The sequence below is a fragment of the Perna viridis genome, chromosome 1, assembly GCF_037379345.1.
Source record: "Perna viridis isolate PV_CMFRI_1.1 ecotype Kerala chromosome 1, ASM3737934v1, whole genome shotgun sequence".
NCBI classification, from domain to species: Eukaryota; Metazoa; Mollusca; class Bivalvia; order Mytilida; family Mytilidae; genus Perna; species Perna viridis.
The window spans coordinates 37,402,309-37,425,835 of record NC_142445.1 but is presented as its reverse complement, the minus strand read 5'-3'; the positions used below and the strand labels follow the sequence as shown (position 1 = coordinate 37,425,835).

At 32.8% G+C, this 23,527-nt stretch overlaps 1 protein-coding gene across 6 annotated transcripts in view; it reads left to right on the top strand.

Moving 5' to 3' along the window:
• Positions 1–23,527, top strand: part of LOC148628611 (tetraspanin-1-like) — a 43,422-nt gene that overhangs the window by 10,655 nt on the left and 9,240 nt on the right. For 2 of the 6 annotated variants that reach the window (XM_088590937.1, XM_088590954.1), the window contains one exon: positions 19,669–19,866. In XM_088590937.1, coding sequence (XP_088447063.1) covers positions 19,669–19,866 — 198 coding nt within the window. Of the gene's footprint in view, positions 1–7,711; positions 7,924–10,613; positions 10,965–11,989; positions 12,054–19,668; positions 19,867–23,527 lie in introns of those variants that run through there. The other 4 variants (XM_088590975.1, XM_088590946.1, XM_088590984.1 and 1 more) reach the window with 4 other exon arrangements.

Sequence of the window (23,527 nt, the reverse complement as noted above, 5' to 3'; positions counted from 1 at the left end):
GTAGCTTTCTGTTGTGTTCCAATGGAAATATTTATTAATGTTTGTGCTTTATGGATAAAGTAAATAACGAAGATAGGTTACATTACACCCTTTCATGAAGCTGAGATTAAGATACATGATCAATATTTCAACTTTAATATTCTAAATTAAAAGAAATTTTATCTATTTTCCTCCAGTTATAAATTTATTTTATGATCCATTGTAGTTATATATCGTGAATTCCTCCTTGGGATTGCAGAATAAATTTATTTAGCTTTTAGACATGAAATTAATCGTGAACGAGTTAGGAAACCCCAACAAAAGATCAGTTTAGTGACAAATTCCAGTTTTGAATAAACATAAACTGTACAAGACACTTTTATTAATGAGAGGTATTTTATATAAAAGATAAAAAAAATAATGAAAAAATGTAGGTCTTGATACACAAATCAATTGTACAAATCAATGGTATTTTGTAATTAACAAATGCTCTTTTGTTAAACACGAAAAACTGGTTTTGAAGTCGTTGGTAAAAGATTTAAGAAGGTCATCCTGTTTGCTTTAATAATTAATCATGTGGTTTCTAAGTCTCTTGGTAGTGTTTTGCGATATAAGTGACACTGACGCATAGTTGTCTGACGCATAGTTGTTCACCATAGAGTTGTAAAAATGTTCTTCAAGAAATGGCCAATCATGGTGCATCACTTCATTTCTGCAAGTATTGCAGATTGACCTCGGACAACCACCTAGGGTTGTTGCACCTTTCAACAAAATATCCAACAAAAAAAAAACAAAAAAAAAACAAAAAACAAAAAACAAAAATGCACAAACAAAATTACTCCTGAATTATTTGGCAGTATGGAGTGTGAATGAACGAAAAATGTCGAATCTTTGGGCAATTATGCACGATGGGAGTTATCTGCCCATATCCGGACGAAAGTAAACACCTCTTGACATTTTGTCTCCAGAAGACGTAAAAAGCAATATTGCCTACTAAGTTGTCGTAGACTTCGGAACACAAGATTCTATATGGTTGAATGTACTCTGATTGTGTTTTGTATCGAGTATCAGTGATGTAGACGGTTCCATTAAAGATATTATACATGTGCTGTCAGAGGTTCATTTAAACTCCGTACTAACTTTTCAATGAGATCTATAAAACTGTCAGGTCAAATATCGACTCGGTATATGTTCTGGAATTATAGTTTAAGGAATTATGTAGGACCTGCATTTACGCAGCGATTGTTAGGGCAAGCACTGTTAATAGTATTTTCATGTTCTTATGCAATTCAGATAGACCTAGGAGAAAAATACTATATACATATAGTTTGTGTTGATTTGGTCGTAACAGAACACATTTCCCATCATATAAATCATGTTGTTTGTTTTACGTGTTTTTCTTATTTTAGGGTTACATGCTTTGTTATGGTCTCACTGTTTTCCTCGTTGTGTTCCGTTTTTATTAACTTAGTACCAAAATAATTAGTAAATGTGATATTTTTTTTTCAAATTGGTTTAGTTATACCTTTCCTTTTCACTGTGTTTGTTTTTTTATATTTCAGTTGGCCTTATTCGACTTTTATCTTCCATGGGTGAAAATGATCTCTTTGATGGAGTTTTAAAGACGCAAACTCCTCTCATCTCGTTTTTTTTAAATACCTGCAAGTCATCTTTGCATCTATATTAAATTCTGTTTCTTAAGTCGCGGACTACGACAATGATCAGATCTAGTTAGGCTTTGATTTAGGCATTAAAAACATTTTCTACTAAATTGAAGGCTAATGAAGAAAGCATCGTATATGGAAAAACAAAGAAAATCTTTGATTTTTTCAAAAGGAATTAAACTCTTCATTTCAGAGTCCAGACTAATGGATTATGCATCAGGTAGAAAAAGAAAATAAAAAAAAAAATCTTTTTTTTTTTTCAAGTGATGATTAAGATCCAAATATTCATGGTTCCATCAGTATTGAAAGTTCCATTAATGTCTGTTTGTAATACAAGATAAAAATGGTTTCTTCGCTGATAACATAAAGCAACTCGGGTTTCAAATCACAAATTGCTCCTTGTCGACAGAGAGACATATGAAATAGAAAGGAGAGCTTGTTTAAGTTACTGTAATGTTTCCCCCATTCCAATTTCATGTAATATAATTATATCAAGTTTCATTAATAATTAAATTTTGGTTCCATGTTTTGGTCATAGAATTTCGGATATGTCGTTATCTTTTGTCATGGCGATGACTATTACTGAATATGATACATTTGAAAAGAATAACACGATCTATTTCGGTCGGTTATTTATGTAATTTTCGTTCTGGAAAAAAATAGGTCCTTGTTCTAAGTTAAGTTGAGTTAAGACATTCTGCCATTACTATCCATCCACATGTTGTTTTATTTAAGAAATAATTCGTGGAGGGGGTAGATTTGTACTCATTTAAACATGGGTACGGCATTTATTTTCGATTATTTTACACCGAGCGACAACGAGGTGTTAAATGAGAATATAAATGCCATACCAATGTTAAAACGAGTACAAATCTACCCCTCCACGAAATATTCCTTTTCTAATATGATAATTACGGTAATTTTTGTGAAAATTTTCCCTAGGCGTAGCCAAAATAACGGCTGTTCCGTTTAACCTCCCCTACATAAAAGTTGGATTAAATTTGTATATTTATGTCATCGTATGTGTTAAATGTGTGTATTTATATAGTTGGTTTCAATTAGATAACCTCTCAGCCGTTAAATCATCGCGTAAAAGTTTTTAAATGAGTGTTTTGTCTAAAATTCTTTAATTTGTTTTTATTGATTCATTCACGGTTTTTAATACTACAACAACATGTGATCATAACGAAAGTCGAAAATACCTTAAAATGAATTTGTAGAATGTTGGTTTTCATAATGTAATGCATTCATGTGTTTTAGTGAAAGTAATGGTTTGTCAAACCTTTTTTTTTTTTGCCTGTTTCTTTTAACATTTAAGAATCGTATACTAGTAATTAGTTTTTGATTAAGCTGCATCACTGAAAACTAGATGGTCACGAAATATCGTCAAAAATACCTGTGCGTCGGAACGTAACGACACTTCAGGATCCAATGACATGAACGAACAGAAACCGAGACGATCCACAAAAATACTGTAGAAAAAAGAGTAAAACACAATAACATTTAAGGAAAACTGAAGATAAGAAAAAAAAACAGCACAACAAAAAACTGAAACACTTAAGTGTAAATATTGGTAAGAATCAGGCAAAATAGGAAAAATCAGAAACAATGCACCCCAAAACTCCACCGATCTGACAATATAATTTTACTCAAGAATGCTTTCTTTATTTGAAAAGACCATTATTTGATTTCTGCATTCCTAAATTTACTCAGAATTTTGTCAATAGAATGTTTAAAAAATAAGGTTTTTGACATTGAAATGTTCATTTGCAGTGCATTTCAATAAAATTGTAACTCAAATTGCCAAGTTTACATGGAAAGTCTTGTCCCTTTTCCTTGATTATGTAGGTGCTAATAGTAAAATTACACTTTCAAAATAGTGGGTTTTTACATACCATGTTTCACTCACTGCCTGATTCTTACCAAGACTGACACTTAAGAAATAAGTAGTAATTTTTAAGTCGAAAATGAGTGTTTTCCCCATGTAAATTACATCTACTATTACAAGTTCTTTGCCGAGCCAATATATTGACGAGCAGTTAGAAGAAAGTGGAAATACTAAAACCCTGATACACAACTCCTGAATCTTTTTCAGTTTATAAATTATTCAGAAAGCGAAAGTTATGATCACTGCAACTTCTCTCGATCTACCGGGATTCTACAGACAATAATTGTGAAGATTGGGAATACTCTATTTTATTATTCACTTTTAAAATCATCAGATTTACAGCTTGGGAGTCCCATGTTTCTCGTTATAAAAACTGAAAAGCACCAAATTAGGCGTGATGATAATAAATATTCTTCGCTTTTATCGCTGCAACTCAATACTTCAGTTTTGACAAGACTGTATAGTTCCAATAAAAGTTGATGAAAATTGTTACAACTGTAAATAAAGGACTTCGGTTATGGTCGAAACTAATCCAGGAATATTTGGATCGATAAGAGATTTTATTGAAGAAATAATAAAGAAGGACTTCAATCTTCTTCTAAAATGTCGCATATTAAAGGAACTCTGCGTGCTAGCACGAAAGTTGTGGTTCGGAATTAGTCCTGTTTCCGGAATCCATACAACTCATCTAACAATCTTAATTAAATCGAAAAAAAAACTTATGGGAGTTCACGTGCCTATAGAATGGGCTTCCCGAGATTTCTGACATTAGAACCTTTCCCTGCTATGAAGCAAATGTGATATATTGCCCGGATCACGATATCGTCAAACTAGTTAGGCTAATTTCCTGATCAACCTCCGTAATTATATTTCTTTAAGTAAGATTACATTGTAGCAGCTCTGTTGTAGTATAAATTGCAGGTATATCCGATTGCGAGCTGTGGTTCAATGGAAGCTGACACTTTCATCAATTATACCTGGGCTAATAAGACGATGGATTTTTTCTTGTCGTGAGAGGATTATTATGGTTATCTAACGTACCAAAAGAGGGATTTTATTATAGAAAGTTCCCGGTCTTTGTTCTGTTTCAAGAACTTTCGTGACCTCAACCGTTTCAACTTTTCTTTAAACATTGATTTCAAGTAAAAGAAGTATTAATATCTTCTCATCATGCTAAAATATATTTTTCTTATTAGAGATTTGCGGATGTTCTAATTAAGTCATTGTAAAAAACGACCTAACGGCTTGTTAGGTAAATGAAAGAAAAAGATAAAAGTGGAACTGGGATCAACTTACACCTTTTGATCTTTTGAAAATTATTCTGATTTTGTAACTTAAAGTATCCAGTTAATTTGAAAATCAATCAAAATGTTTGCATTTGAGAGTATGAAATTTCTTTAAAATGCTGCAAATAGTGTATCAGTCATAATTTTTCTTTTATTTTAAAGGATGAAAGGTTTCTAGCAGGCTGTTTTGCTGCATGCAACAAAGATATCAAATTGTTTAGCGTTTTCAAAGAGTAATCAAGGGTACCACGGTTATAATGGTAATCAAAAGAATGTAATCCTGGGACAAAGACCAGACATGGAAAACAGACATACACAAAAGAATAAAGTAACTAAAATCATACATACAAAGTAACAAAAGCAAATGAGCAACTCGGACTCCACTAAAAACTGGGAGCATGGACCAGGTGCACCGGTAGGGTAAGCGTCCTCTGCAAATCTATATATCCTCTTAGATTTCTTATATTTCTATAGGCAAAACTTTAGTTAAATGGAAAGGGTATAAATACATGTTTGAAGCAATGAATGAAACCCGAAGTATTTTATGAAGACATGAATGTACGGAATTGTAAGTTGGGTGAGGTAAAATTTCGATTTCAAAATTGATTAAATATCTGTAATAAATTATGTTTTATTTTTAAACCAGTCTGCGTGTACAGCGTTTGAAAAAAAATCAAACTGACTTAACCTCCTTCCTTAAAATAAAGAATAAAACAGAACTTTCATAAGCTGTTTACTTTTTACGGTGTCAATATTTATAAATACAGTTAAAACCTGTCTAAACCGAACGCATTTTTACTTTAAAATTGGTTTGGTTTAGACAGGTGTTCGGTGTATATAAGGTCAAATTAGAATAAAATTGATATAAAATGACTTTATAGAGTGTTTGGTTTAGACAGGTATATTGATTATTCAGAGTTCGGTTTAGACAAGTTTCACTGTATCAGACAGGAGATGATTCATTCTGGTCAAAAATCCAATAAATTCACTTTTGTTTCTTTTTCACAAAAAAAGTTGCATACAACATAATCTTTGTTTGCCATTCGGTTGAACATTGCACTGTTGAAATACAAATTATAAATATTGTGTGTGAAATACTTAAAGCTCTTGTATGGTTTTCTAAAAATCTAAGTACAGAATGAACTATCGTTATGTAAAATATAGCATGAGTAGACCGGAAAGCATTGTTCGATGGGTTTATGCCATTAATCACGTCTACAATAAGCAGTAACTGAATCTTATATGGAATGGTACTTAAATAACCATCAAGCCTGGAGGTCGGTGCGATTAATAAAGTTATTAGGTTCGGATTACAGATTACATGTATGTTGGATAACTTTATTATTGATTTAGTCCACACCCCTAAGATTGTTTTGTAAGCCTCAAAAAACTTAAAATACAACACATGGATCAAGCACGAATTCGTAGTGCCTTAAGAGTTCCTTCTAGTTCGAAAATGTGAATGTGTATTGGGTTATATACTAGCATTGAAAACCCGTGGGTGGTCTTGAGCTGACTTATTCCCGTTGAGACTGTTGTTTCTTTGATATATCTAATCTATCCATTCTCGTTATAGAGTGGCTTTTTTTATTCATTACGTTTAAAGCAAGCAAACAAATGCGATACAAATTTGTTTGTTGCTTGCTTTATTTATGTTCTTTGTTTTTCTTTGAATTAATTTTGGTTTTAGGATTTACTTTCTTAATTTTGGTGTTTTGTTTTTTTTTTTTTGTGTGTGGATAAAATCGATTTTTATTCTTATGATAGACCAAGTGGACACATATTGTAGCTTTATTTCTTTTTTTTTATCATGTGCAGTTACTAACACAAGCAGAATACGCAACGCTCCTGGAAAACTTAATCTAGAGCATTGTGTGTACGCAGATCCGTATCGATCTCTATATCCGTGTTTTATTGTTGCTTTGTCCATTTCCGAATGACCCTATCACAAAAAAGGTAATTAAAGAACCTAATACTAGTAATTCAATATGATTTCCTATAACCTGCTGACCATTTGACAGAAAGGCATAAATCCCTAAATACTATATTAACTCATATTGGTATTTTATTTTACTTAGTGAAACGAAACTTGTACTCATAGTAACGACTAGCCAAACATTATTAAGGTATATTCAGATGTGTTTCTGGGTCCAGTTTCATGAAAAGTCTCATTTTGCGATTTTCATCAAATTCTTCAACGTTTCCTCAAATTTGAAATTTAAAGCATGCTGATTGGCTAAAATTTGAGTTGAGGAATGATTTGAGGAAATCTTCGATTTAAGCTCGATCGTATTTGGCAAAATTTTATTTTTTTAGCAGAAAATAATAGGAACGTTGATATTGAATATGCTATTGTTTAAAATAAAGAGATTTTTTGCCATGTCTGAAAGAGCATCCCTAGATATAGGATCTTAGGCTTTCTTATCACTTAAAGCACGATAAATAAAAAAATACCAATTTTAAAGTTTTCTGGTTTCAACAGAGGCGTTATAATAATCAAAATAAGTAAACGTATATTTGCCATTCAAAATATTTATTCTACATCGAGTGCATATCTTGATACTTCACGACTGAATTTCTATTTATGGCGTTTCTGTTTATTTTACGTTGACCGTAGTGTCCGTACAAAAGAATAGTAACAGTAATTCAATAAAGTTCATGAAACATACTGTCAAATAGACAGAATACCAAAGACATTGCTTCATTGTGAGTTTTCAAACAATACTGATGTTTTGTCATGTAATTCTATACGGTCTCCTCAGTAATGATGATTCGAACAATATGCAAACAATGATAGAAAATTCTATGGCGTACACTCGTCGTCAGAATCATCGATCTTGCTTACTTTTTGACACGAATACGGGTCTGATTTGGACTATGTTTTTTCCTTGTAGCTGTTGAAGACGCCAAGTCGTTTACAATAGATCTCCGCTGCATGAATTATGTATTTGAATGGAGAGTACTACCTAGGAAGATCGATCTTTCTTCACGAACCGGCTTTTTAAGTCCCACTGGGAATGTCAGAGATTGCTTAATGAAATAAGTGATTGACATCTACTCCTAGAGGAAGGAATAAAATTCATACACTTCATTGTATTTTTATTAGGTAACAATTGTATAAGATTTAATTCTTTCAGATTTGTGGGATATTAAAAATGATTCTTCATGATTTCATGGTTGTAAAAAATGGGCATTTTTATGTCTTCTTGTAAAAGCCCATTTGTTCGGAAATGATGCGTCGAAATTGGTTTTTATTACTCTGAACTGCAGAATAATCGGAGACAATAGAACGAGATATCCATCGGCAAACTTCTGAAAGCAAAAACTATGCAATGATTAAAATAGGACCTGTGTACTTGTTGTTGCGTGGTTGGTCTCTAAACTCTTCATGATTAAGAACTGTACAGTAAATTCAATTCTGAAAATTCATTGTTGTCAATACGAAACCCAGACATCCAACACTCTAGATTTATCTTCCCGTTCTTATATAAAACTTGTTGCTTTTCCAATCTCACAAACTTTAAAGCAATTTACTCAGTAGAAAAAAAAGTGTTTTAAATTTAATTACACAGTGACTACCTTAATCTCAAAGAGTAAACGATTTTGACGCTAGTATGGCGCTGAAATTTAAACCATGTTTATATATTGTTACGCTTAGAAAGAATTCCCTTCCGCTTTCTAGTGCCCATTACCGGGCAAATATCCATACACATGTCGTAAGGAAAGTCTTATAAAGTGTTATAAAATTTCGAATCGGCTCCTTTCAGTATAGATTCGTACTGTTATCTTCGGATTTTTAATCTAGCCTAGTTTCCTAATTCTGCTTAATCTTACTTGCCATATATGTATAAATATATGTAAGTGTGTTCCCTACATTTTTTTTAAAGTGTAGCAACTTCTGAATATCCTTATCAAAATCTTGAAATTGTAATCACAAATGGTTAAAATACATCGTTTTATAGTAAATGCAAAATAAGTCCAATGACGGATCTAAAGGGTGTTTTGGGGGTCTGAATATTCCACTTTTGTTGGAAAATTAGGTTAATTACGAACTGTATTTGGGCAAAAAATGAACAAATAACGGCCTGGAACCCCCATTTTAAAAATCTTTGGACTCACCCCTGAAGCCAACACTTTATTTAAAAAAATGATAGCCTCTCTGTCGCCTTCATAGTTTTTTAAGGTTAAAACTGATTACGATATACATATAGAGTCATTGAATCAATTGAACAACCTTTTTGTTTCACCCTGTTGTTCCATTGAAGATGGTGCCATATTAATTAGTTTAGTAATTTCAACTTGCAAGTAATTTGTCTTTTTTAGAAGTTATAGCGTGCTCGTCGAACGAATTGTCACTTTTAAGTAATTCATTTACAATGGGTTGTTGTAAATTAATAAAACTGGTTAAAATCTTACGCCAGGTTTCATAAACATTTCTTAGAAGGCAAATAAACTTGACAAAGGAACAATTACGGGAATCAATTCCGGACGTGATGGATTTACTGACTTTAAAGCATATGAAAATAGATCACAGATATTTGCAAAACAACAGAACGCTATGAGAGAAAGACAAAAGGCAATGGATACATGAGACTCAAAACAAATGTTGATCTTCGCACCAAACTTCGCCATCTCGTTAGTCATGCTTTTATTTCAAGATTGATTTTCGTATTTTAATAGTTATCCTTTTCAATGGTTAAGTGTTTTTGGTTTACTGTGTTAATGGCTTGATACTTTAAAGGATGCTCGTAAATTGGACTGGCAGTTCAAATCAAAACAAAGCCTTAATGACAAAATATTATTTGAGTCGATTTGAGTAAATAGGTCCATTGATATCCCTATTGTGACAAAGGTTCGTTCTCTAACAAGTTTTTTTGTTTAGCGATCATTTGCAATGTTATGAAAAGATATCATTGGACATTAAAAACAAATAAGGATAGCCGACAAGTAAAAAAGAGCAGTTGAAAATGAAAACTTGACTGGAAGGAAATAACTGCATTTTTTTATGTATTTACTATGCATCTGCCATTTATGCGGCAGTAATATGGCGGGGCTCAATGCGATTATATGAAACCCATCTCAATCCTCTCAGGCTTGGAATAAGGCAATCTTTGTACTATTGTGTCAAGCTCTTCTTGACGATTACCGTTTATAAACAAATCTTTGTGATCACATGACTCTCCTTTAGCCACAATGGGTTTGTATCTGACTATATTGAATTTTCAACAAAGGCTGAAATGAAGTATTAAAGAGTATCATCAGACCCAGTAATGACAGACATATTGGACATATTTTCATCTTTATAAAAGACATTTTTATATATTTAATCAAGTGGTTAAGTCTTCACATGTTGACTAGTCTTCACATGTCTACAAGAGACAGCCTAATTTTATCTTCATTGTTATTGAATGAAGAGACTTATGGATTTTTATTCGTTATCACTTAATTATAGATCATCGCCTAATGTCATCTCTGACATGTTAGTTACCCCTATTTATATAGGAATATTATTCCGGAATCTCGTAAAATAATTGTACCTATTTACACATAATCTATACGAACAAAATCGAGTGATAACCTTAAATTATGATGAATATTGCAATTTTCTGTAATCTGTGTTATGCGAGGGGCGTTAAGTTACAGCAAATATTCCATTCATTTGGACTTTTGACAGACGATTTTTGTATTTTTTCAACACACTTTAAGAATTTATGTTAAAGGGATTCAAGTCCACTGAGCAAACATAAAGTGTATTGAAAACATTCGATAAAGACTATATTTATGCTATTTTTAAATAGTTACCTAGCGTAGAGCCCGCCAAACTCTGAAATGGAAAATTTTGTCATGCACGCTTGTTTACAGTAAAGTGGTTTGTAACTTGATCTATCCCTCCTGCTTTCGATTACATGCTCTGCATGTGCTTGAGAAAACTCTTATCAACTAAGTTGATGTGAAAGTTCGAAGATATCAGTTTCAGGATTTTAAGGAAATTACGACAGTCATATTCGTTGTGTACTTGCATTGTTTCGATCAAAATTCTAACATGGATTATCACATTGTATTTAAGATGTCCAACTACTTGAGATGAAAAGTTTTTCAAAGAAGAGATTGACTGTGTAAAAAGCTATGACATTTGAAGTAACGGATGTAAGTACTTTCTGCCTTGTTAGTGTTATGTTATGTTCAAACTACACTCGCTTTATAACCACACAAAAGATCTGCGTGTTATAGCTTTTTTCGTGGAAGATTTTGGCTCTCGTGAACTTGACTACCACCTGCATAATAAGAGAAACTTCATGAATAAAGAAAAACGATTGAATAGCTTCTTTTGTCAAAAGCCACGTGGCGGATACGAATTAATTCAACTCAAAGAAATTTGTTTAAAGTTAAGATTTTCATGACAACTAAATAGGGATCTCCCTGGCCCCCCATTTCCGATAGCTTAAAGTTCTAAGAAGACCCTAGGTTATTTACAAAATGTGTATTATCTGTTTTCCTTTGACCAGCCAGTACGATTCACATTCTAACTGACTGGCCAGCTGGAAAGAAAATTAAGTCCCAGCAAATGTGATTGATTTTATATCAAATTTCGCTGTAGGACAAAAGGTTACGTGGTTATTTCCTCTTATTATGTGTATTTGAACAAAATTCGGAACGATAAACCGGGATATAAACTTAGTTTTAAATTATAGAAGTACATCTATAATTACTTTGCTATAAAAGTACCACGTCTTAAAGTAAGTGGTCAATAAAAAATGTATTAATAGTTAAAACTTCTTGAGATGAGTGATGTAATCAGCTAAGGATGGTGTTACAACGAAGAACAGTTTCACTCAATCATTGCAACATCCGCAATTTTTACACATGCTAAGTAACAATTGGTCACTATCTGCGTTTACTGACCCACAATAATGGAATTATGGAATCTAAAGTCCGCTATCTTTTTACTGTTAGACAATATATTTTTGATAGTGTGAAAAGATTACATGACTTATCATAACAATGTTAATATAACCCGGTCAGTGGTAACACAAACAACTTTATCCCCCGGGGGCAGAGGAAATATTTGGAGGATTATCCTGTCTGGTGAAAGATAAACATTGTATATAGCGCGAAAATTATTAGGAGAGGCAAAAAATTCTCAAAATTTGTGATTTTTTGGCAATTTTCAGAACAATGACAAAGAAACGTGGGAAATATAATGTCCGTAAGCACGGAATTCCATTACCGATATTGGTAAGTTTCTTTGTTGTTTTGCTTCCGTATCATTTGCATGTCTGCAGTTAATGTTTGTAACAATTGCGTCGGGTGGTTCAAGAAATTTAGGAGGAGGAAGTTGAATTGAGGAAGAAATAAACAATTTTTTTATTATACACACATTTTTTCTTTTCATTTTTCCGTATTGAGTTACAATTAGTTTTTTTTTATCTAAGTTAAACAATTCAGTCGTTTTTGTTTTTTTGTTTTTTTTTTGTTTTTTTTTGTGTATTTTTTCCTTTGCTGTGATACTATTCACTGATTTTGATCGATTTTGTTTCTTACAATTTTCACATAAGGTAAAAAAAGGGGGAATTGTTATCTGCATTTCCCAATCAAAATCGGAAACACTTGAATAAATTCGGATCTAACTGACAATCTATGTCTGCAGCCCTAGCTCACCTCATGTACGGGTTTTGACCCTGTAAAGAAGTTTCCTTTTTTTAATTGCTTTAGACATATACAAGTTAACGTGTCGCTTTTAAGTATTACTTAAAATTCCTAATAATTATAAATACACACATGTATAGTACTTACGGCATTTTGTTATTATGCATACTGTTCTGGGCAAACATTGTGATAAGATCTATAGTACTCGAACTTGATGGGATACATTACACAAATTAAATGGCATGAATTAATAATAACATTGTCAGTTTGGCCATAATGTCAGCCTGTTCATATGAACATATGATGTAATAGAACCAAATGCGAATTTTCCCAAATTTGTAAATGACGTTTTGGGATTAGGCCCCCTTTTGTTTTCAAATTTTATGTATTACGTGTTAAATTCAGGCGAAAATGAGCAAAACCTCTGGATCTGAATCTATCTGTAATTTTTGGGGTATTGAAACGGATGGTGGTTTCCAAAAGTAAGATGAATGAACCACTATAACTTGAAATTATAATCTGACAGCACAATTAGCCCATTCTTGTACAACAACATGCATTTTATTACATTGTCACTCTGTACTAATTAATTCTAATTGATATAGTTTGTAATTGTCATTTCTTGGAGCAATTTGGAAATATATGCGCATGTATTTAACCACGAGGATATTGACATAAGCATTAATTACGCATTCGTTACGTAATTATACGCTTCAACTTTTTTAGATGAAGACATTCAGGAGACAAGTTTTTGCCTTTCATGGAAGTATGGTCTTTTATGTTTTTCGAGGTTAAAGATATCCGTCAGGTCTAGTCGCTCGTTGTAGAAGGTTATATTGGCAATGTTCTTGTATCAAATCATTAGAAATTGAAATACCAAAAGGTTGCTTAATTCCAACTACCATATTATCTCTATAGGCAAATTTGTTGAATCTACTGAGTTTATCGAAAGAAGAAGATATTACAAAAGCAATAAATGCCTCTTTTAACTATCATAAACTTCTCTTTTAATTCAGACGGTAGTTTTAAAATATTCATTGTTTATTCGAAAGAAAAGAGTCCAAAGTCCAACTTAGTAGACACTATTAAATCACTTATACACACTGTTTGTTGACTACTCCATTGGTCGGTAGTTCTTCAATGGATGTGTATGCGATTTTTTATTATATATATGTATACAACAGAAACTTCTTAAAAAAGAACGAAATAAAAACAAAACTGAAATCATCAGATTTGGTTCTTTAAGGGGAACAACCATTTAAGTCGATTTTGAATGCCAGCAAAATTATCGATTTCTGCCAGATGGGACAGATAACTCGTTAAATGTACACACTTACAAACACATAAGCGTTATATAAAATTTGCCAACGAATAAAAGGACAGATGTATTGTAGTTGGAATTGTTTGGCTCCAAAACTCTCCCCGTCTAGCCCAAGGATTTACTTGCATTGCAAAAGAAAGTGAATGAAAATAATGGTTTATGATAAAAAAAAAAAAAAAAAAACTACAGCAAAAAAACAAAAAAACAAACAAACAAACAAACAAATATTGACCAATTTTACCAACCAGTTTTTATCGAAAATTCAATTGAGACTAAAAATATCAGTTTATTTTCGTCAATATTACAAACAGATGGTAGTTATGTGTAATTAACATGCAACAAGTAATTTTTTTGGTAATTTGAAATAATTGAAAGTAAACCATTAGCACAAAGAATAAAGTGTATTCCAGTGCATTAGATTTATTCAGATTTCGACTTTGTTCTTCGTCTCGTTTAACCCGGTATTGTGTATCTGAAATAGAAATTAATTCACGAGGAAATCAATAATAATTTTCGAGCTCGTGTAATTACGGGGTTATCAGACATTACAACTATAAATGAACATTCTCATTAAATCCGAAAAGATTACGAAAACCTGCAATTATGTTATGTTGGTGATAATTCAACAAATCACTTAAGAATGTGATAATCACAAAAAATAATTTGTTATTTAGTAACGCCTTTTAAGTAAATGACTTTCAAACAAATTCGATTTTGACGTTTTTACATCAAGTTGTCAGAACAATTGTTCCACTCCAAGTTAGATTTATTTGACTTTTTCATCACAGAAAGTGAATTTAATTTTCGGTGTGTTCGATTGCTATTCCCAACAAAAACTCGCTCTAATATTTGATTTGACAAGAAACGCTAAAGTCTTGGAGTCAATCTTCAGTATTTACATTAAGACGCTTCTTTTCACAAGGGCAAAACCTTAGTTGACATTTGCTAATGAAATTTCGCCAAATAATCAATCAAATTTTCGTCTCCATTCGCTGGATCAAATGCGATCCTCGATACAATTACACGATGTGACTGACTAAATGTACATGGTTCACAGAAGATTGCTAGAACATGGTTTACAGGAGATATTAACATTACAATCCTAAATTGAACTTCATTAACTAAAATGAAAATGGTGAGAAACCGTTGATGGCCTTTTCAATGGCGTCTGGTTCATTCTGTCTAGTTACCAAACGACCAGTTGTCATCACTACATATAGGCGACATTGAGTTGAATTGAAAAATAAATTTTCTAGTACTGACTTCCTGAATATAAATACTTATCTTGAATAAAGTTCAGTTGCAATCTCGTTATGTTAAGGAGTAGATATTAGAGTATGCAATGAAACGGAAGTCTCGTATCAAAATCTGCTAAAAAAAGTGGCACTCGAGGCGATTTGAAATACAGTCAAACTTGCCTTTAACAGGATGATTTTATATATGGGTTAAGTTTAAGGGTTTCCCTTGGACCATTTTAGACGGATTGACCGCCTTGCCTCCTTTCCCTCCCACCCTTCTATCATATATACACGCATTACAATACATAGAAGGATTTATACAAGCGGAATACTCCAGGAGTATGAATGTCCGTATGAAAATTTCCCTTCCTGTCAACTTTCCCCTGCTCCTTTTGAGCTGTTTTGGTAAACGCTAAGTTTACATACGTATGTGTATATATCTGAATATACCTTACATAACGAAGGAGCATCCTCAATAAATATGAGATATAGAAGGAGATCTGGGCATTCCTCGATGGATCCTGTAGCATCCTTAAAACCGGACCCTAGGACCTATCCGTCTGGTCTCGAAAGGCGAAAAATCAAAATGTACAGGAAATACGTGTACAATACAGTAATAACTAAATAACAAACATATGCATATAAGACTATGATATGTCAATAATCCATTTACACATAATATTTTAGTTTATAACAATATACAATCTATAATAATGTATGATGACACAACCTAAAATATATCACGATATGAAAAGAACATGTTATGACACAACTAAACAGACAAAAAAATTCCACAAAATTTTGTCAATAGTTTTCCTTGATTAAAACTGTAAGAAATACACATACTTATACAAACGTTATATAAATAGCGTCAATTACATGAAGTAAAATGGATCATTTAATAGATAGTAAGAGTCCTTATCTTCTTATTACTCACAAGAGATAAGATTGGCATGTATACGTGATAAGCTACTGATATCAACGAACAGGGGCGATAATTCAGACATTGGGTTTCGATTCGTGGGAATAAGCTATAAGGCATCCTTTGTCATCTTCAAAGATTTTTTTCTGGTTAGAATTAAAGCTATAGGCGTACACAGTAATTCCTGTCTAAACCGACCACCTGTGGAATAGAAGATATCATTTGGTTTACATTGTTACACAATAGGAGTTAAACTTTAATTGTTAACTTGTACAGTTTCCAAAATTCATGGAAACTTTTGCGACTAGGGTCAGGCATGGTTTGTTGAGTTTATTCACGGTTCAATAAAGTCATGTTTATGTAGTATTTGTCTGCAATTAACGCTGGCCTAAACTTATACTACGTGACATAACAAATTATTGAATGTTCTAGCTCACAACTGTACCATAATTCAGACTATGTTGCAAGATATTTTGATCACCAATTGGTTTTCAACTAATGAAAATGTTACTTTTGTACAATTAACTCTAGACACTCTATTCATATAAATTTCACAAAATTTTCAATCTTAGATATCAAAATATTCGTGCTAGAATATGTAACAAAAATAAAAACATTGGCTATTTTCTGCCATCTGAAAAAAAAATAGCAAGGAAGCCCACGAGTGCTATCGAATAACCTTGATGCTAAACTTTTAAATCGATTCCAGTCATTTACTCGAGCTGTAAACCTTACTCAACGATACTTTACAGTTGTACAATAGTTTTTTTTTCATCAATTCTTCAAGATAAACGAAGTGTAGGATTTTACTAAAGTAAGCGACAAATAATCTAATATGCCGGGAAACTCAGTTGACGGCGAGTGCAGATCTATTGTATAATTTGATGGATTGCGTTTTTATAAAGTGATAAATTTAACAGTAGACTGATTGATTGCAAATAGCTTAACAAATTTTGTATTCCCAACTTCCTCAATAGTGACCAACAATGGAATACGAATGATATTTGAAAAAGTTCAATTTGTGTCTGTAAAAGAGTGAATGATACCACCACAAAAAATCACAACGAGTTGCGGTCTGTATCAAGTGACATTTTACGTGAAATAGCAACAAATGTTATCTTTTTTGCTGATAAAAGAATCTATTCGATTTTCAGCAATACAATTGACAAATGGAGACTAAATTGACACGAGTTAACAGATGGCTTTCTGTATTTTACCATATTTACTAATGTATAGGACTCTTCAGCACTTCCGTTCTAAGCCATTACCCAGCAATTTTTAAGTGCTCATTTAATGATTTCATTCGGTATGTTGTCTACAGCTCTCATTCGTATAAATTCATCAATGTTAACTTCATGTAATAGTTGCACAATTATTTCATTAATTCTATTGAAGAGAGAGTGTTCAGTGATTGCAGCATTTTCTCCTTTAATAGACGCATGGCAGCCATGTACTTCGATCCACCAAAAACTTGAGAATACTTTCATCGTTCATTTCTTCATTAATTATTTTTTAAATTGCCTGTCCAGAATCATAATTTTGCACAGAAAGAAGTTGCAGTGATGAACGGGCATATTAGGCAGCAACAATTTAATATTTTATTGGGGGGGGGCTATGGATTTTTTTCGGGGTTTCTTTCCGAATTGTGAGAAAAAAAAAACAATTTGTCGCCAGCAATGTGAAAAAGGTGTGCTTTTCCCGTGTATTTGAAAAAAATGTTTCCGCTTTTATCGAAAAAATGAAATGTTTTTGCAAAGTGATGAAGAAGTTTGTCTCCGAAAAAAAATCCTTAGCGACACCCACATCCAACAAAAATCAAATGATTGTTGCCTTATCAATATGGGTTCATCACACGTGTCGTACGTCTTATAGAAGATTGTTATTAGTATTGTCTCAACGTCATCCGTTATCATGTTTAATATATCCTTCATTTGTGGAGATTCGATCAAGATTAAAATATTTTTATTTAAAATTTCCGTATTAACCTTCTTTTCATGAAAAGACTTCAGAAACAATTGTCATGCAGGTATATTGAGTGTGACGAAGAGAAAACACATATCCATTGCTTGTGACAAGATTTTTCCATTAAATTTAATTCTTACGATACGGTCATAAGCATTTGTACTAAATCCCATTTAAGTGTTTCCGCTTTCAATTCGGAAGCATAGGAACACGACATGGTGTTCCATAATCTCATCAAGCTTTCGTGTGATTTCTTCTTCAACTTAAGTCAAAGGCTTTCCTTTATTGATAAAAAAGTTTTTTTTTTCTCTAGATTTTTAAGCATGATGGTATAATTGTGTTCAAATTTGTTTTTAAAATGAATTACTTAGGGACCGGTCAACATTTATTTGGATGGTTGGGACAGGTGCAAAGTGCAATAGGACACACACATTTTTCTTACATTCTGGTAGGACTCCCAAGTTTTTTTTTTATTTTCAACAACAGGACAGCTACTTTTATATTGCAAAATGTATCAATGCAAAACAAACAAGACATGATTTTTTTGTAACTTTTGAAGAAAGGACAAATTTAAAAATAGATGTGGTATGATTGCCAATGAGATAGCAATCCACCAAATGTCAAGCAACGATTAAACTTTTACAGGTCACCACACGGTCTTCAAAAACCCGTACCATAAAGCAAGCTGTAAAAGGCCCCAATAGATGATGTGAAACTATTCATAAAAAGACGAAAATATACTTGTCTATAAAAAACGTAAAACGAATAACAATGAACATAAAAACAACGACAACCATGCACTGGACTTATCTGAGAATAATAAATGCACCGGTCCCAACCAAAACATCCCCCAATCAATTTTGAGTGGTCCCTTAATTTAGATCTTTGAAAGGATGTACAACTTCAGTTACGAAATATTAGAAACGCTGGTTGTTTAAATATGAATTCCCTCCAATAAATACTGGAGGATATAGAATAGAGCCTGGGGCGGGTCCAGATGACGACGTAATGGGCGCACGCCCCCACTTTTCAAAGAAAAAAATAATAAATCTATTCCACTCTTGAATATTTAAATTTATCATATTCTTTCATTAACCATGTCATGTTCTGGTTTCCTTTCAAACTGGTTCTCGCAATTACGCCCCCCTCATAAAATCTTGGGTTCGCCCCTGAGAACAGCATTGTACTATAACCACGCCAAAATTTAAGTGCAGTTTTATGACGCAATTGTAAGATTTGATCCTTTTATTTGCAATATTGCTATAATATTTCTGTCAAGGTAAAGGTAACTAAAGGTGTAATCAAGGAGTAAGCGGAAATCATTTGTTATGTAAACAAAGGTGTGCTGTCTAGGTGTACTTGTCACCTGTGAGGAAGCCTTCTTCATAATGGAATTTTAACAATGTTTAACTTTGATGATCAGCACGACATGTATAAGTTTTAATTTCGTTCGATAACGATCACTACTCATTAGATTTAATATAAATTTGCATCATAATTCCCTATTTTGAAGAAAAAAAATAGAACAATAAATGATGTTTTAAGTTATGATTTAAGGGCTTAGTCCAAACTACCAAAACATGTGATCATTTTAAGTATTTCCAAATTTTGCTGAGTTAATCATACATATCGTTATTAGATAATTTCCGGAAACGCTGTACTTTACATCATAACCATAGAAAGTTTTTATTGGTCTGAAGTAAAGTGGACAGCAAAGTAACCCACATTATACGATTAGTAATATCCGTACTTATTTTTCAGCCATTAAAGACATCTCTGTCTAACAGCACAGATAACAGTATTAGTTTACACCGACATCAACATAAAGAGAGGCTGTATATGGAAAAGGGCCATCATCGAGGAAGCTTGGCTCGACAGAGAAATAGAAGACACAACAACCAAGACCGATGTATTAATCAACTCGTTGGAATTTTACACTGTTATAACGTTTTTCTTCTTGTAAGTGTTTATAATACAATTTGTTTTGTAGTTCCTTTCTGCTGAATATACGTATATAGAAAATGGAAAGTGGTTTGCGATGAAAGCCAGTAGAATACAGCAGCACCACCCATCCTCGATAGTCAATATACATTTTAGTTGTATTCAGTTTTTTACATTCCATTCAAAGTTTGACGTGATGAAAATAACATGTATTTTCGTATTGTTCATAAAAGTACAGTTGTTTGAAACGTTTTTGCAACTGCTACTCAAGCAATGAGAAGGGGAAAACATGCTGTAAAATAACTTCATCGTGCCAATGAAATTATAACTTGCTAAAAAGATCATTTTTAACACGAGTACTTTCAGCTTACACACTTAAACTGAAATAGTTTTATTTCGGTTGAGCCTTGACCCGATAGATTAATTTTTTCCGTTCATCAACACTTTATGGCAAAATAATGGAGAAACGTCGCATTTCAAACGATTTATCAAGCGCCTATCATTAACTGGTTGAATTTATTTGCATGATAAAAACACTGCTTTTCTAAAATGTAACGAGTTTTGCCCTAAAGTATTTTGAATAATAATTGGTCTCTGTGTTGAATACAATAAAGAGTAATTAGTTGTAATGAGTTTATTGAGGTTTGAATTCTCATCACAATGCCGAAGCACGTCCCCAAGAACAAGTTTTAAAATGAATTTGCATGTCATTTCCCCAAAGATACAGTTGGCATTAACTTCTGAGTATTTCTGTCATTCCCATTTCCAGAAATTAATATATTTTTGATAGAGATTGGTGATAGCTTGAAATGGTACAATCGGATGATAAGGAAATATAAGCGAGTACTGATTTTATTATTGTATGCGGACCCTTACTGTACTGTTGAAAATCAATCTGAATATATTTTATTCTATACATTCGACCTGTCTTTTCGTCTGTCCGTCACTGTTTACCACATTGATATTTTGATTTTTGGTTGTATTGGAATATTTCGTTTTTTCTTTGACGATTAATTAATCCTATCGTCAGCATGTAAAAGAATCAAGAGATTTTTTTTGAAGATATAATACAAAAGCTTCGCGTAAATTTGTTTTAATGACAATATTGTCACTGAATGATGTCTCCGTATCTGACACGGATGATAAATTATGCTGCTTAACAATCAGCTAATCTTTAAAAAAAATCAGGATATGACTTTTATCGAAAGTTTTACAACGTCATTTTGCTTTCTCATCTTTTTTTTTTTGTTTCTACGAATCGATTTATTCGTGAGTTTTATAATGGCCGATTTCCTAAACGTGTGACATGTAAACGTGAGAAAACTGCTGTAACTTTCAGTTGAAAATGACATCACGATATAACGGAAAAGTACACTTATTAAGTTTAAATGATAAAGGTTACTTATCCAATTACGACCAAAATTTAGATATTTATGATTAATACACATTTCTAAGTACTTTTTATGTATGATGTATGCAAGTTCAGGTCGATCGACTGAAATGTACATAATCATTGTAGTGGTTATTATCCCCTCGCCAATGAAGTTGTTAATGGATGCACTGACAAACCTTTCCGTCCGTCGCTCTTTAGTTCTGTCTGTCTGTAATGCGTTTGATCAACATTCTTCAAAGCCCAGTCTAATTGTATCAACCCTGTCAACACTCTAGGATCAATCTTCAAATCCCTGTCTATTCGTAATGCCTTTGTCAACCTTCTTCAAAGCCTGTCTAGTTTGCACCCTAGAATCAGCTTTTTTCCTGTTCTATCTTACCTTAAAGCCTTGGTTGATTACCACTTTAGTATCAACATTCTTCAAAGTCCTGTCTAACTGTAACACCCATGTCAACACTCTAAGATCAGTCTTCAAATCCCCGTCTAACCGTTGTTAGCACGCTTAGATCAATTTTTTATAAGACCGCAAAATAAATGGTATATATGGCGCGGACGTCGTCGTCCGTAGACACTTGATTTTCGTGCGATAATTTGAGTACATATTGGTTGTTCTTTTTAAAATTTTATTACACTACAGGAATGTCAGTATTAATTTTGGGGGTTATGACCCCAACCCTTATAGAATGAGGGACCAGAAGGGGTCTAAAACAAGCATTTCATATAATTTAACTATATAACTCCATTAAAAGCATAGGGATTCCTATGAAGTTGTTCCACGATGTTCTATGCCACTTAGATTGGTTTTTGGGATAAAGAATTTTCAAAACTTAGGTACCAAAAATGGGGGTCAGAGACAAGCAGTTTCCTGGTGTCCAGACAAAAATTTGACTATTGGTGAACGAATCTCTTTGAAATTGTATTACAAGGTGCCATACCACCAAAGGATGACTGGGATTAACTTTGGGGATTACGAATTGAACTTTGTAGGAAATAGATACCAAAATGGGGCCTAAAAAAAAGCATTTTCCTGATATTATTAGGACATCAGGAAAATGCTTGTTTCGGGCCACATTTTGCTCCTTAATTCCCACAAAGTTCAATTCTAAACCCATCTTTAGTAAAAGTGAATGAATCTCATACAAATTTGGAGCTGTGACGAGCTAATCAGGAATAGGGGCCACAAAGGGGCAAGAAATGATCTGTATTTTTTTCTGATTTTTGGACCATAACTTGAGTAAAAGGGAGTGGATCGCTTTGGAATTGTACCACAAAGTGGTTAAATTTTTATTCTGTTCAAATGTCTAATCGAAATAAAAACCCAAACATACTTATCCAAACTGTTCAGGGTTCGACCTCTGCGGACGTATCAAGCCAAGCCCTTCGAAACGTGATATTCAACATTTTTTAACCATGCATACTTGGCTTTTTCACTCTTAACAGCAATCACGAATCCTATTGATTTTGAAGGTAATTGGTCAAAGGTCAAGGTCACATAATCACGTTCGAATATGACAAGGGGATGTCACGTGTTACAAGGCCTTGTTAAACTTAAAAAAGTGTGAAAAAAACCCAAATATTAAGCATACAATTATTCATGTAACTACTGACAGTTTATAAATATTTACATAAGCACTTGAACTTGCATAAAAGCATACATCAGACGAAAAACTTTTCGGTCATCAAAACTGTTTGTGACGTCAGATTAGAATATCACGTGGTGGATAATTAACAATTATATTAGTTATGATTGACAGCCAACGTATTTGAACTATGTCTATAAATGCATTATTCTTTCCGGAGAAAATGATTGTTTCGCTGCGAAACCGAGATAACGAGCCACGATCATGATTTATGTAACAATACCATATGTGATTGCAACCTCATTTAGCAAGTCGTCTTCAATGAGTAATTTTTCTTGATGAATCGTTACCATGAATAATCACACATCAGCTAAAATTACAATTTGTTTTATCGTTCAGTATCATGTTTTGCCCAAAGACACCCAAAAATCATGCGATTTATCAACCGGACTGAATCCGGAGAATATTCCTGTCAGACCCGACATTGTATCATTGAATTTCAATTGATGAATTAATGCAATAACACGATTCTGTGGTACAAGGAAACAAATAAGTTTGCTTCAAAGATTGATTTTTACAGTGCCTGGACAATATAGTAATGAAGAAAGAATGGAGTTTTTGTCTCCATAACTAAGTTCGGATTCCCAGTCATACATATCTTTGTCGTCCTTTTGTGCATTTGTACGAAAATAACTTAATATGGACT